Source organism: Peromyscus maniculatus, chromosome 1, assembly GCF_049852395.1.
Source record: "Peromyscus maniculatus bairdii isolate BWxNUB_F1_BW_parent chromosome 1, HU_Pman_BW_mat_3.1, whole genome shotgun sequence".
Classification (NCBI taxonomy): domain Eukaryota; kingdom Metazoa; phylum Chordata; class Mammalia; order Rodentia; family Cricetidae; genus Peromyscus; species Peromyscus maniculatus.
The window spans coordinates 98,609,843-98,623,463 of NC_134852.1; the positions used below are offsets into that span (position 1 = coordinate 98,609,843).

Genomic DNA, 13,621 nt, shown 5'->3' on the forward strand with positions numbered 1-13,621 from the left:
AGATATATTGAAATGTAAGTACTATGATTTTATTATTATAATGAGAATCGAGAGGGAATCAAAGAGGTGGTAGCTTTTACCAAAGATGTGGCTGCTGCACAAATAGATACCTTGAGCCTGGAGAGAAATAAAACAATATTCTATGATGACATGCAATGGTAAAAGAAAAAATTGTCTTGTGATAAAGGACAAAACTGAGTTTATAAAGATCCCTGTCAATTGTAACAAAAATGTCTTGGGTAGATTTTTTACGTAAATGCTTTGTAGGAGAGTGTGAGAATACTAGCATAGCTTGTACAAGGCCCTGGATTGAATTCCACTACTGCAGATACAAACACATAAGATTTTTTAATGTGAGCTGGGCGATGGTGGTGCCGGCCTTTAATCCCAGCACTTGGGAGGCACAGCAGGCATATCTCTGTGAGTTTGAGGCCAGCCTGGTCTACAAAGTGAGATCCAGGACAGGCACCAAAACTATACAGAGAAACCCTGTCTTGAAAAAAAAATAGAAAAACAAAAACAAAACAACAACAACAAAAGATTTTTAAATGAGATTAGAAAGTCTTTCTGGTCGAAGAATTTACTTTCACAGCAAACTTTGGTGAGTCATGCCAAGTTCAACGGTCTCAGAGCTGACCCATACCATTCCACACTGAGACTGACACAATACCAATCTGTGCTGAGGCTGACCCACACCAGTGTGCCATGAGACAGGAATGCCCCTGGCACTGTTGCTCCAGAATCTGATGCAGATTGTTTTCCTCATTTCTATTCTCATTCCTTTTGCTCTTAGTCCTGACTATTTCAGATTCCAGTCACATTGACTTCAAGCTTGAGAAGGCATTGTAATCATCTGTTTTGATTCCTTTTCTTTTTCTTTTCTTTTTAACCTGGATCAAGTACAGGTAATAATCTCTAGGAATAGTCTACTCCTCCCAGGGCCCACCATTATATTAGGGAGTACATTTCCATCTGTTGATTGATTTTCTCCCATAAGACACAGAATTTGGATAAGGTAGTTTAAATATGACAACTAATGAAGGCTACCAGATGATTCTCTATTACTGATTTAGTAGTAATGTATATTTCCTAATCATTAATGAAATAAATTCAGAAATAAATGACCATTTTTATCTATCCCACACTTTTAAAATTGCCCTAATCTACTAATACACACACACACACACACACACACACACACACACACACACACACTCTCACTCACACACAGATAAGAGAGGAAGAGACAGAAGATATTTTTATTTTCTTTGAAATTCAAAATGAACAAAACCAAAAATGTGCCCCAAGTACATAGGCATCAATTGATGTAGTTTCATTATAAGTTTATTTTAAATAATCAGGAAGCATTTATCCAAATCAACCCAATTAGTTGTAAGAGAAATTTTATTCAGATACAATTAAGAGTGACTTTTAAACAAATACCAGTCTTTCCTTGGAAACTAGGGCTTGGGGAAAATCAAGAGGCTGAGCCAAAATAATAAGACAAATAACTACGGTCTATTTTTTGTGTTAGACTAAAATTGTGGGAACAGTCTTCACCGACACATAGGTAAAGTGAGGTAAGACCTTGTGGCCCCACTGTTTCCTAGGCTGTTCACACATGGCTCTGATACAGCAAGCTGTGGTAATCATCTTTTTCCATGAGGAGTGGTTGCCTTTCTTCCTGGAACTGCCTCCTCTTGCGACAGCACAGCCGACTGCTGAGCCCTGCCAGAGCTGCAGCAGCAACAGCTCCCACCAGTGCCGCCCCAAGGAGCCATGGCCAGATCCTAGTGGCTTGCTCCAAGTAGGGCTCAATATAGTTTCTGTAGAAGCCTGGATCTGAAATAAAAATAGATCATGCTGTTTTTGCAGTATCACCATCAGCAGCATTTTCTTCCTTTGAAATCAGATGCTTGGGGTTGAATGCAAGCCTCTTTGCTTACCAAATAGAAGAGCTTGGGGGAAGTGAACCTAATCATTCTCAGGCTCAGTTTCCTCATTAGGAAGAGAGGAAAGCAATTCTCTGCTATTGAGATCCTATGAAACCTGTGTAATATCCTTGGTGTGTAGTATTGTTAGGTATTGTTGTTGCAACTCCTTCTGGCGGTTGTGCAACAGTACTGCAGATCTATATAACACAGTTGTATTAACTATTGATGATTTGTTTGATAAATTATTATTTGAGAAACACTGATGGTTCTGCCGGCTAAAGTTTAGTAGTCTCAGAGCAGTCTCAGTTTCAGGAACCCTAGGACATTTGTACAATCTCTGCTTTTACAGAGGTCTCAGCTTGTAATTATTATATACGTCTCTGTGTGTGTGTGTGGGGGGGTGAACATGTATGTGGGTGCCACAAAAGCCAGAAGAAAGTATTGGATCCTCTGGAGCTGAAGCTACAAGTAGTTATGAGCTGCCTATATTGGTGCTGAGATTTGAACTCCTTCCTCTGTAAGAAGAGCTAGCTCTCTTAACTGTCGAGACCTGTGTCCAGCCCCACAACTTTCAACCTTAAAACAACAGATTTTAGCCAAGGGCAGTTTTGAAATAATTTTGAATTAGTAAACTTCCTAGCCTCCTGATCATCTATAATAATTTCAAACCTGAAAGGAATTTGCCACTGGGTTGGGATTAGAGCACTTGTGATTCCTGCCAGTTATAATTTTCTACCTTTTAAATCACCTAGTTCAGATCATCTAAGATATGCATTTTGAAAATAACATGCACTCTTGTTGAATTTTTTGCTGAAGCCAAATTTGATCTTTAGTTTCATATAAGCATGTCAGTCCAAGAAGCCCTAAACATCTAAAATGTTATAGTTCTAGCATTTCTTCTATTACATCCATGACATTGTATTAGAGTTACTATTTATATGTCTGTATTCTGTATTATACTGAGCCCTTGAAAGCCCAAACTATGAAGCAATCCTGCAATTTGGTAGAGTACCTGAAATCCATGAGAGAATTAAATGTTACTCAATGACTAATTCTGTTTTTGAACTCAGAAAAGGTAATGAAAGAATGATACAGGTTGATATGAAAAGATATACAAAGAACATTTGCCCATGGAAAACAAATTATAAATTTTCCATGGTTTACTATAGTTAGAAGTAAAATTTATAGTTTGCTTATAAAATCTGGCATTGATCATGATAGATGATATACTTTAAAATAAAAAAATGACGCATCAGCTATAAGAGAATAATAATTTAAGAAATACTTCTAACTAACTATTTGATTCAACTATTGAAAACTTAACAAAAATTTAAGACACGGACTTGTCTTCAAGTGGCAGTTCTGTCCTAAGGAGATGGAAGAGTCAAAATGGGTTTGTTAGATAGCTAACCTCATTATATATGAAGACTCCTAAGATAGACTTAATGAATTAAAATGTTTTGTCATTTACCAACTATTTACAAACACGGAAATAAAAAAATGGCTACAAGAGTAATGCCTTGGGACACTAGAGCATGGGTGTGGAAAGTGAGGTCTTTGGTTTTGTAACTGGAAAAGTCTAGCTCTTAAAAAATATATATATTATTTTTTGACAAGATGAAATTAAGAAACATGCTTATTGATATGATTTATATATGAGAGTAAAATATAAGAGGAATCAAAATAGAAACAAACGTAAGTAGAACACATTTTTTCTCCAACACCTAAAAGGAAAATAGTATTATACAAATAAATGTGTTATAAAAAAGTACCCGATGCCAGGTGGTGGTGGCACATGACATTAATCCCAGCATTAGGGAGGTAGAGCCAGGTGGATCTCTGTAAGTTTGAGGCCAGCCTGGGCTACAGAGTGAGTTCCAGAAAAGGCACAATGCTACACAGAGAAAACCTGTCTTGAAAAATCAAAAAATAAAAAAGGGCCTGATTTTTTCTAAAGTGATGAACAGATAGTGTTATTGTGTATTTGAGACATGAATTATGAGATAATATATGTAAAAAATAGTATGTTTTGCTAGAATATATATGAATATAAAAATTAGCGCCAAATAAAAGCAATGAGAAACCAATAATAGTCCTACTGTCACTTACATAGTTAAAGTATGCAATAGTTTGGAGAAACAATTAAAATGATTATGTATCTATTTAAAAATCTTCTGTTTATAGACATATAATTAAAATCTACTTAGAAAACCTTAAAATTTCAGTAAACAAAGAAGCTGTACTTAGCATTATCTCAACAGGAGTAGATAGATTGTTTATAGATAGCAACTTCTGTATACTGTCTCTGCTTCAGTTTTGTTTAGGTGGAATGCAGTTAGCAAATTGATGAACCGTCACAGATCATAGAGTCAGTCCCAAGTAAACATTAAGTCTTAAGAAAGAGGAAGATCTGATCTTTAAAATTACAGACTGTTATTCAGTAATGTACTGCTTGCTTGCTATTGGAACAATTAACCAACTTACTCAAGCCATGGAATTTGAACTAGTGCCTTAGGATCTTTGCTACCCACTCCTTCATCCCACCCCATTGAAGTAGAAACTGCAGTAAAACTTCCATGACCGCCTTCTTTAGAGATAGTCGGTAAGTACAGGATGGATGCCTGATTCAAGATGGCTATTCCTGATTGTTACTCAGAATTCACTCTTCTGAAATGAAAAACAGGATGCAGGAACTGATGTCAGGAACTGAAGCCAACACAATACGAGAAGCAGAAAGCAGGAGGTAGAGAACTGAAGGAGACCTTCAGTCCCTGATGTCTTTATGCTTTCCTCCTCTTCTATCATTTAAGTATTCCCCTATTTCAATTTTATAGACAAATTATCTTTTCATCTAATCTAATTCCTATGCATTTGCTGCCATTTGCTCTTCAACGAGTTCTAATAACTTTGAGAAGTTAATTCACTGCTCACAAAAATAAAAGATAAATACCTATGCCATTCTAGAATGATAGTTTCATGTAAATAATTTATAGTAAAAATTATATAGATAAAACATGAAACTATCATTCTAGAATTGGCCTGTGGGTATGTGTGTGGAATAATTTCTTGGTTAATGATTGATGTGGGAGTTCCTAGCTCACAGTGGACAGTGTCATCTCTGGGCAGGTGGTTCTGGGTTGTATAACAAAGGAGGTAATTTTGACCTACAATTTGTTCTGCCTGCAAGATGTGCTGGGATAAGGGTGGCACAGAACTTGTGGGAGTAGCCAACCAGTGACTGATGCTATTTGAGAACCACACCACATAAGGCAGTCCCTGAATGACATTGCCTGGATGGCCAAGAACCAGAGGTCAGAGAGCCCAGAGACCTAGAATCAAACCAAACCAAACACAACTGGCCAAAATGAATGAACAAATGAATGAATGAATGAACAAATACATAAATAGTCAATAAAATGATTCCTTATGATATTCTGCTATACTTGTAAATCAGAGCATCTCTCGGTCATCATCAGAGAGCCTTCATCCAGGAACTGATGGGAGCAAATGCAGAGACCCACAGCCAAACATTAGACAGAGCTTGGGAAATCCTGTGGAAGGGCAAGAGGAAGGATAGTAGGAGCCCAAAGGGTTGAGGACACCAAGGACAAGGTCCATGGAGTCAACTAAGTAGGCCTTATTGCGGGTTCACAGAGACTGAAGCAATAATCATGGAGCCTGTAAGGGTCTTAGCTAGGCCATTAGCATGTATGTTATGGTTATTCAGCTTGGTGTGCAGTGGGGAGTTGGAGTTGTCTCTGACCCTTTTGCCTGCTCCTGGAACTCTTTTCCTCCTACTGGATTTCCTTGTCTAGACTTAGCATGAGAGTTTGTGCCTAGTCTTATTGTAACTTATTGTAATGCTGTGTTCAGTTGATATTTCTGGGAGGCCTGCTCATTTCTGAAGGGATAGAAAGAAGTGGATGGTTGGGAGAAGGACTATGGGGGTGGGGGAGGAAGTGGAAACTATAGTTGGGATGTAATATACCACAGAAGAATAAATTCAACAAAAAAGAAAGAAAGGAATAGAAAAAAGAGAAGGAAAGAAAAAGAAGAAAGGAAGGAGGGAGGGAAGGAAGGGAGAAAGGAAGGGAGGGAAGGAGGAAGGAAGGAAGGAAGGAAGGAAGGAAGGAAGGAAGGAAGGAAGGAAGGAAGGAAGGAAGGAAGGAAGGAAGCAAGGAAGGAAGCAAGGAAGGAAGCAAGGAAGGAAGGAAGGTTGGCGGGCTAAGCAAGCTGTTTGGAGCAAGCCCATAAGCACTGTCCCTCTGTGGCTTCTGCCTCAATTTCAACCTAGGTTTGCAGCAGAGTTCCCTCTGGAATTTCCCTGAGTGGTGGACAGTTTCCTGGAAGTGTAAGATGAAATAAATCTGTGCCTGTCCAAGTTGCTTTTGGCCCTGGCGTTTATGACAGCAACAGAAAACCAAACGAAGTTGCTTTATTATGAAAGCTCAAGTGCTTTCAGTTTTACTTCTGTTTCTTGTTCTGTCCTTTAGCTTATTCAAATATCCTTTGTTCATATCATTTCAAGTGATCCCGATGTTCATTATCACCAAAGCATCATCTTCAAATACATTTTATGTATTTCCAAACAAAATTTTGATATTTCTTTCCTTTTTATGTACTGTTGAACCTCAGCAGAGTTCCTCTTTTTATTTTTTTAATGTCATAATTTTTCTGGCATATCAATTTACTTGAAATTTCATCATTTTTGCCACACAAATCATTCGAATTGCTCCCTACCTTGCCATTTGCGATGTATCTTCTCATTATCAACACAACAAACACATAATGTAGTTTGGAGTCATTACCCTAATTTAAGGAATTAAGATTACATAGTTTAGAAAGGTTTTGTGAGTGTGTGTGTGTGTGTGTGTGTGTGTCTTTGAAAATGTGTTTGAAGATGATGCTTTGTTGATAATGAACATTGAGATCACTTGAAGTGATCTGAACAAAAACATATTGAGATAAGCTTATATAAAATAAACATATATATACATATATAATAAATATATATAAAACAAACAATTTATTTAGATTACTGTAGTGGTTTAAATGAAAAATGTCTCCCATAGGCTCAAGTGTCTAAACACCTTGTCTCTAGTTGGTGCACTGTTTGAGGGAGGTTAAGGAACTTTTAGGATGTGAGCCTTGCTGGAATAAGTACTTCACTGGCAGCACACTTTGATTGTTCATAGCCTCACCCATTTTCAGTTCTTGCTTGTTTGTTTTTTGTGAGTAGTTTAGAGGGTAAGCTATGATCTATGAGCTTACTGTTCCAGCCATCCGCTGCTATGCATTGCCTACCATATGGACATCAAGACTTCTGGGATCCAAACCAAAAACCAAAACAAAACAAAACAAAAAACAAACTTCTTTCTCCAATAAATTTCTGGCCTTACTCTCTCTCTCTCTCTCTCTCTCTCTCTCTCTCTCTCTCTCTCTCTCTCTCTCTCTCTCTCCCCTTCCTTTATTTTACATGCCAACCACAATTCCCCCACCTTCTCTCCTCCCGTCCCCTCTCCCTGACTCCCATCTATGCCCCTCCCCATCCACCCACTCCTCTTCTGTCTCCATTCAGAAAGAGGCAGGCTTCTCATGGACTTGAACATAGCATGGCACATCAAATTGAGATAGGACTGAGCTCCTTTCCCTCTATAAAGACTAGACAAGGTAATTCGGCATGGAGAACAGGTTCCCCCCAAATCATGACCTGTCCCTGGTTCTTAGCTTTTGGGAACCTGCTGTGGGACGGTCTATATGTCAAATTGCTCTGATTGGTCAATAAATAAAACACTGGTTGGCCAATGGCCAGGCAGGAAGTAGGTGGGACAAGGAGAGAGGAGAATTCTGGGAAGCAGAAGGCTGAAGCGGAGAGACACTGCCAGCTGCCGCCACGACCAGCAGCATGTGAAGACGCCGGTAAGCCACCAGCCACGTGGCAAGGTATAGATTTATGGAAATGGATTAATTTAAGCTATAAGAACAGTTAGCAAGAAGCCTGCCACGGCCATACAGTTTGTATGCAATATAAGTCTCTGTGTCTACTTGGTTGGGTCTGAGTGGCTATGGGACTGGCGGGTGACAGAGATTTGTCCTGACTGTGGGCAAGGCAGAAAAACTCGAGCTACAAATGGCGCCCAACGTGTTGGCAAAAGTTTCTACCTAAAACCTGAGAAAAGATTCTAAAATGGAGCTAAAAACAGCTTCCTAATTGTCTCTCTCAAATGAGCGGCAGCCTGCCGGTTTGAGTTACTGGCGGGTTCCTAGTGTGCGAGCTCGATCTGCAGTGTGGCGGGAATGAGGCCTCTGCAAATGGCATATTAAGCTTGGCCTCTGCAAGTGCACATTAAGCTGTGTGGTGGATTTAGCCTTTACTAGTACAAAACAAAAAGAAGTTTCTGGGCTACACACTGCTTGGATAAAAGCACAGACCCACGATGGCTCCCAGAGCTGGCAGAAAACGTACCACCACCATGTTGGGAAGCTGAAGTGGGAGGAGCCAGCAGCCACAGTGCCATTTCAGGTTTAGAAGGCTGTAGTTTAAAGCAATAGGCTCAAGGTAATATAAAACATAAGCCACATAAAAATGGCTACCACACAGAGAATCTGGATTATGTTCTCTTTGATATTAGTAACTGAAGAGAAACATTTGATTACAAAAGCTGTTGAGTTATGCCAAAATGTGTATTTTAAAGGTACCTTAACTTCAAAATTTGGATGTAAGGATATGTTGTTTTGGAAAGGAGGCTCTGCTTTTGTTTCCACAGAAAGCCAGAGGCTATAGATTTGTTCCAGATTAAGATACATCAGGTTTGACCAGCCAAGACCACCTGAAAGGTCTCCGATGAGACCATGGCCCAGATGATCCAACATCCAGAATCGTTTCAAGTCACGGACTACTCCATGATCCTAAAATTTTCTTTGTGTCCCCATAAGATACAGCGCCCCCCTCCAGCAGGAAGTAGTAAGAGAAGCTACGCCCAAATTCCCAAATATACCAAGCTGACTTTGGAGATGTGTAAAAGTTAAAACCTTCCTTTTAAAAAAAAGAAAGGGGAAGTGCTGTGGGACGGTCTATATGTCAAATTGCTCTGATTGGTCAATAAATAAAACACTGGTTGGCCAGTGGCCAGGCAGGAAGTAGGTGGGACAAGGAGAGAGGAGAATTCTGGGAAGCAGAAGGCTGAAGCGGAGAGACACTGCCAGCTGCTGCCATGACCAGCAGCATGTGAAGACGCCGGTAAGCCACCAGCCACGTGGCAAGGTATAGATTTATGGAAATGGATTAATTTAAGCTATAAGAACAGTTAGCAAGAAGCCTGCCATGGCCATACAGTTTGTATGCAATATAAGTCTCTGTGTTTACTTGGTTGGGTCTGAGTGGCTATGGGACTGGCGGGTGACAGAGATTTGTCCTGACTGTGGGCAAGGCAGAAAAACTCGAGCTACAGGAACCTATTTCCCATGCTGGCCTTACCTTTTAATCAGTTAGTCCTGAAAGAAAATCACTTGCTACTCAGTTTTTAAAACACCACTAAATTTGAATACAAGAGAAAATGTTTGACAAATTCAGACATTAGCTGCCCTTAGCAACACACTACTTAAGTAATTATCAACATGAATACATGAATGATGAATAATGACCCTCTTGAACTAAATTATTTTTTTAAAAAAAGTTTTTTTTTTCTTTAGAATCTTGAAGTTTGGTGATGAATAGAGATAAATTTTAAGTACTTTGAATGCACAAAAGAAACAATAATAAAGAATGATTCATATGATAGAAAGTAGGCAATTTCTGTTATTTATTTAAAATCAAATTTCTCTGAAGTTAACTATGTAAATTTGCAGCTATATGAAAACATAGCAAATCAGTAAAGCATTTCAACTTTATTTTGTTTAATGTACTTAAATATATTTCACCTTCTAATGGAAGTTTTTACCCTCATCACCTTTCACACACAAAAATGTTTGTTACCTTTGCCTTAATCATGTGGGCATGATGAGGGAGTGATGAATCTGGCTGTATGTGTGAAAAGTAATATAATACATGAAAGAAGCTATCGTGGAGTAATAGAAAGATCATTCTATGGATAATCAGTATAGATATTTAATATTTTCTGATTACTAGCTTTGTAATTTAGATAGTGATTTATCTTTATGTGTCTCAGTTTACCATCTTATAAAACAATATCCATCACTAGAAACTGGAATTCTAAAGATTATTCAAGATAACAGTGGGCATGTTGATGGCTCTCTCATATAGATTTAAAGGCCAGGTTTGGAGGGCTTGGAGTTTCAAGCCTACATATCCTATTGCATTGAAAAGTACTTACTCTGATGTTTCTTATCTCCTATTTCTACCACATCACAAAACACAAGTCTTGTGCCCACGCCTTCTCCGATTATTCTCAAATATAACAGCGAATTGTATTATAATTTATTTGTTTTACAGGTCAAATTTTTCAAAAGGGCCCTATAATCTTCTTTAGCTTCACTCAGTATATAACTGATTTGCCAATCTCTAGGAATTTTGTCATCAAAATATAATAAAGAATAAATTGCTCCATGTAACACACTTAGACAAGCCCCCAGTCATAAAAAGCACACAATTTTTAACTTTTATGATGTCTTCAATCTTCTCAATGTCATTTTCTTTGTTCAATCACTCAAGAGAAGAATTTGCTATTCCAAAAATACAGTGATTTTCATTGCTTCTTATGTTTCTTTTTTTCAGGCTAGAATATTTCTCTGTCCTTTTCTGTCTTTACCCTGCCTACCAATCTTCAGTGTCAAAGTTGAATTATGCACAGATAACTGATGCCCTATCTGTACCCTGTAAGATTTTGCTGATGATTGAGTCTTTGCACTTCCTTCCCAATCTGTTGGACTTCCACATTGGACTTGGTGGTCACTGATATCCATACTACATTAGTCATTACAGTGGAACATAAGAACTAGGAGTTAGTTAAGTTCACACATTTGTCCATTATTTACTTTTGTGTTCATCTGTTAATGTTTTATTAATTGTTCAAGAATGTATCAAAATAATAGTGCTTCTTGAATATCTCTTACCCATAAACTATTTGTAGCTTTACTTTGTGTTCGTTTAGTATTCATATACTACAGTGAAAGCTGAGGATGCTAAGTGTACTGTCAAAATCAGCTTCCTCCTTATAATGCCATTTAACATTTAAGAGGTCACTTAAATTCTGTAAGACTGATATTCTCACCTCCTTTTATGGAAAATAATACTTATATAATAAATAATAATTAAATACATAAGTCATACATGGAGTTATGGTTTAAATAGAAAGGGTTTGTTCCCACCACCCAAAGACTGATGTTTAACGGACTTGGCTGCTAGCTAATAGGTTTGGGAATTGATTGTATCATGAGGATTCTGGATACATCAGTTAATTAATCAATGATGGGTTTCCAATATAACAGGGCATAATTAGGAGGTACTTGAAAGTAGGAGATGTGGCCTGATTGGAAGCTTTAAGTCACTGGAAGTTTGCCTTTGAAGGATACATCTTAGATATGAGTCCCTCTTTCTCTCTACTACATACTCCTAACATGCTATTTCTGTCTTGCCTCAGGCCAAAACCAATGGAACCTGTCAAATGGTCTAATATCTATAGATCCATAAGGAAAATAATTTCTTTAGGTTGTATTTCTCAGTCGTCATTGCAACACTCAGGTAGACTAGAATAGTACGTAGTTTCTGCATGGAATAGGATTTCATTATTACCTATCCCTTCTTTGTCAAGAAGATATTAACATAGTTCAGCATAGGAAGATCAAAACTCAGAGCTAATCCCACTCCTAAGGCTTTTTCAACAAAAACACAGTAACTGACATTAAAAATTATTATGAAGCTATTATTAGTTGGTACTGAAAGTTTCCATTATTGTATTGGTAATCCTACCAAGAGTCTCCCAGTGGTAGATTATAAACTGTTTACTTGTGTCGTACTACATGCACTGAATTCTTTTACATAGTTCAGAATAGTCATTGAGTTATTGTGATCTAAATATATAACATGAAGGAACTGTGATTCAGAGAACTGAAATAATATCCCTAGGTCATAAAATAGCTAACTGATAGAATTATGGCTTAAAAGCATCCTAATCCTATACTCTTCAATAATTTACTTGTACAAGATGCCCTATAATAGATAGAATAATTATAAATTTGGGAATCTTCAGAATTTAGTCTATAAATGACAATAAATTGGTATAATACAGATTCTTAAGGATTTCTTGGGAAACATTGTATATACACAGATTTTTTTTTTTTTTTTTTTAACTATCCAAAGGAGGCTAGCCACATAAGATTCTACAGTTCATCTGAAGACAACTGAGCCTTACCTGGCTCCAGTAGGTAGCTGTAGTCATATCCCAGATCCTTTGATGAAATGAAGAAATCACCATTTCTGTATAGCGGTATAAAAGGAACCATGTAGGAATCTCTGTTATGGCCGATGGGTGCATTGGCTTCTGGATAAGCTTCCAGAAGAGGACGGTGTCTTCTGAGCCATTGTTCAAAAATGCTATAGAGGGAAGGGTTATTCAGACTCAGGAACATTTTATTTATAAGATCAATATTTGAAATTCTTAGAAAGCAGTTATTAATATCCCAAGACATGAACAAATGGTGACTATCTTCAAACTCTAGCAAATTAGTATTACCTATCTGGAAGAAGATCACTCATCAGAAATAAGAGTGAGGATAACTTCAAGGTTTTCCATGGGAAAATAATTAAACTTCTATAGCCAGATTAGAGTCTTCAGAATGCAACTTTGGATTGCATGAAATTTAATCATAGTCATGTTAAATATAAGTTTTTACAAATGCAAGGAGAGTCAAAAGAAAAACCACGTAAAACTAAGTTGAAAAAGTATTAGAACTTACTCACTGTATGTTTGTGGTGGTTATTTCAACCTTTGTTTTAAGTTTGGAAAAAGGTCGTGTTTTCCAAGGCAAACCTACCTTCATTGATAAAGGGTGAAAGAGCCCATTTCCAGATTCCTCTAAAGGTTTTATGTGATCACGTGATCACTATGTAGGCATTAAAATAAAACCATTTTAGAAATAGGAAACAGTCTCTCTCTCTCTCTCTCTCTCTCTCTCTCTCTCTCTCTCTCTCTCTCTCTCACACACACACACACACACACACACACACACACAAAACAAGGACAATGATAATCCATCTTAGTAGTGAGCAATGGCGACCTTTGAAACAACATTGAATTTTCATGGACAGCAAAACTAGTTGTATCATGAAAGAGTCTCTTCTGCACTATTTAGCCCTCTAGAATGCGTGCTCTGGAGTTTGTGGAGGTTGTCCCTTTTGTTCTCTTTTGTCTCTGAGTTTGTTTCACAATAGTTCTGTGAGCTAGCTAAAATTCTTTCAGCAAACTTTCCTATTAAAAGGAGCCAATGTTAGTTTCTGTTTGGCACAACTAAAACCGGTAATAATGCTAAAAAAATTAAATGGATCAAAAGATTGAATAAAAATTAATTAAAAATTCAACCAGTGAGAGAATTTATATAAAGCCCTTAAAAGAATGACAAAAAAAAAAAAATCGATTTGTGTTACTAGACTGTATAACATAGGAAGATAAGAGATCTGGAGTTTAAGAACTTTCCTTGAGCAATAGTTTCTGGTTTTAATCACTCATATC

The 13,621-nt window shown here is 37.5% G+C and overlaps 1 protein-coding gene across 1 annotated transcript in view; it reads right to left on the reverse strand.

The window, feature by feature from the left end:
* Positions 1-1,615: 1,615 nt before the first annotated feature.
* Tyr (tyrosinase) overlaps positions 1,616-13,621 on the reverse strand; it is a 73,340-nt gene continuing 61,334 nt past the window's right edge. The window contains exons 4-5 of the mRNA XM_006985679.3: positions 12,305-12,486; positions 1,616-1,842 (exon numbers count right to left, since the gene is read on the reverse strand). Coding sequence (XP_006985741.1) covers positions 1,616-1,842; positions 12,305-12,486 — 409 coding nt within the window. The remainder of the gene's footprint in view (positions 1,843-12,304; positions 12,487-13,621) is intronic.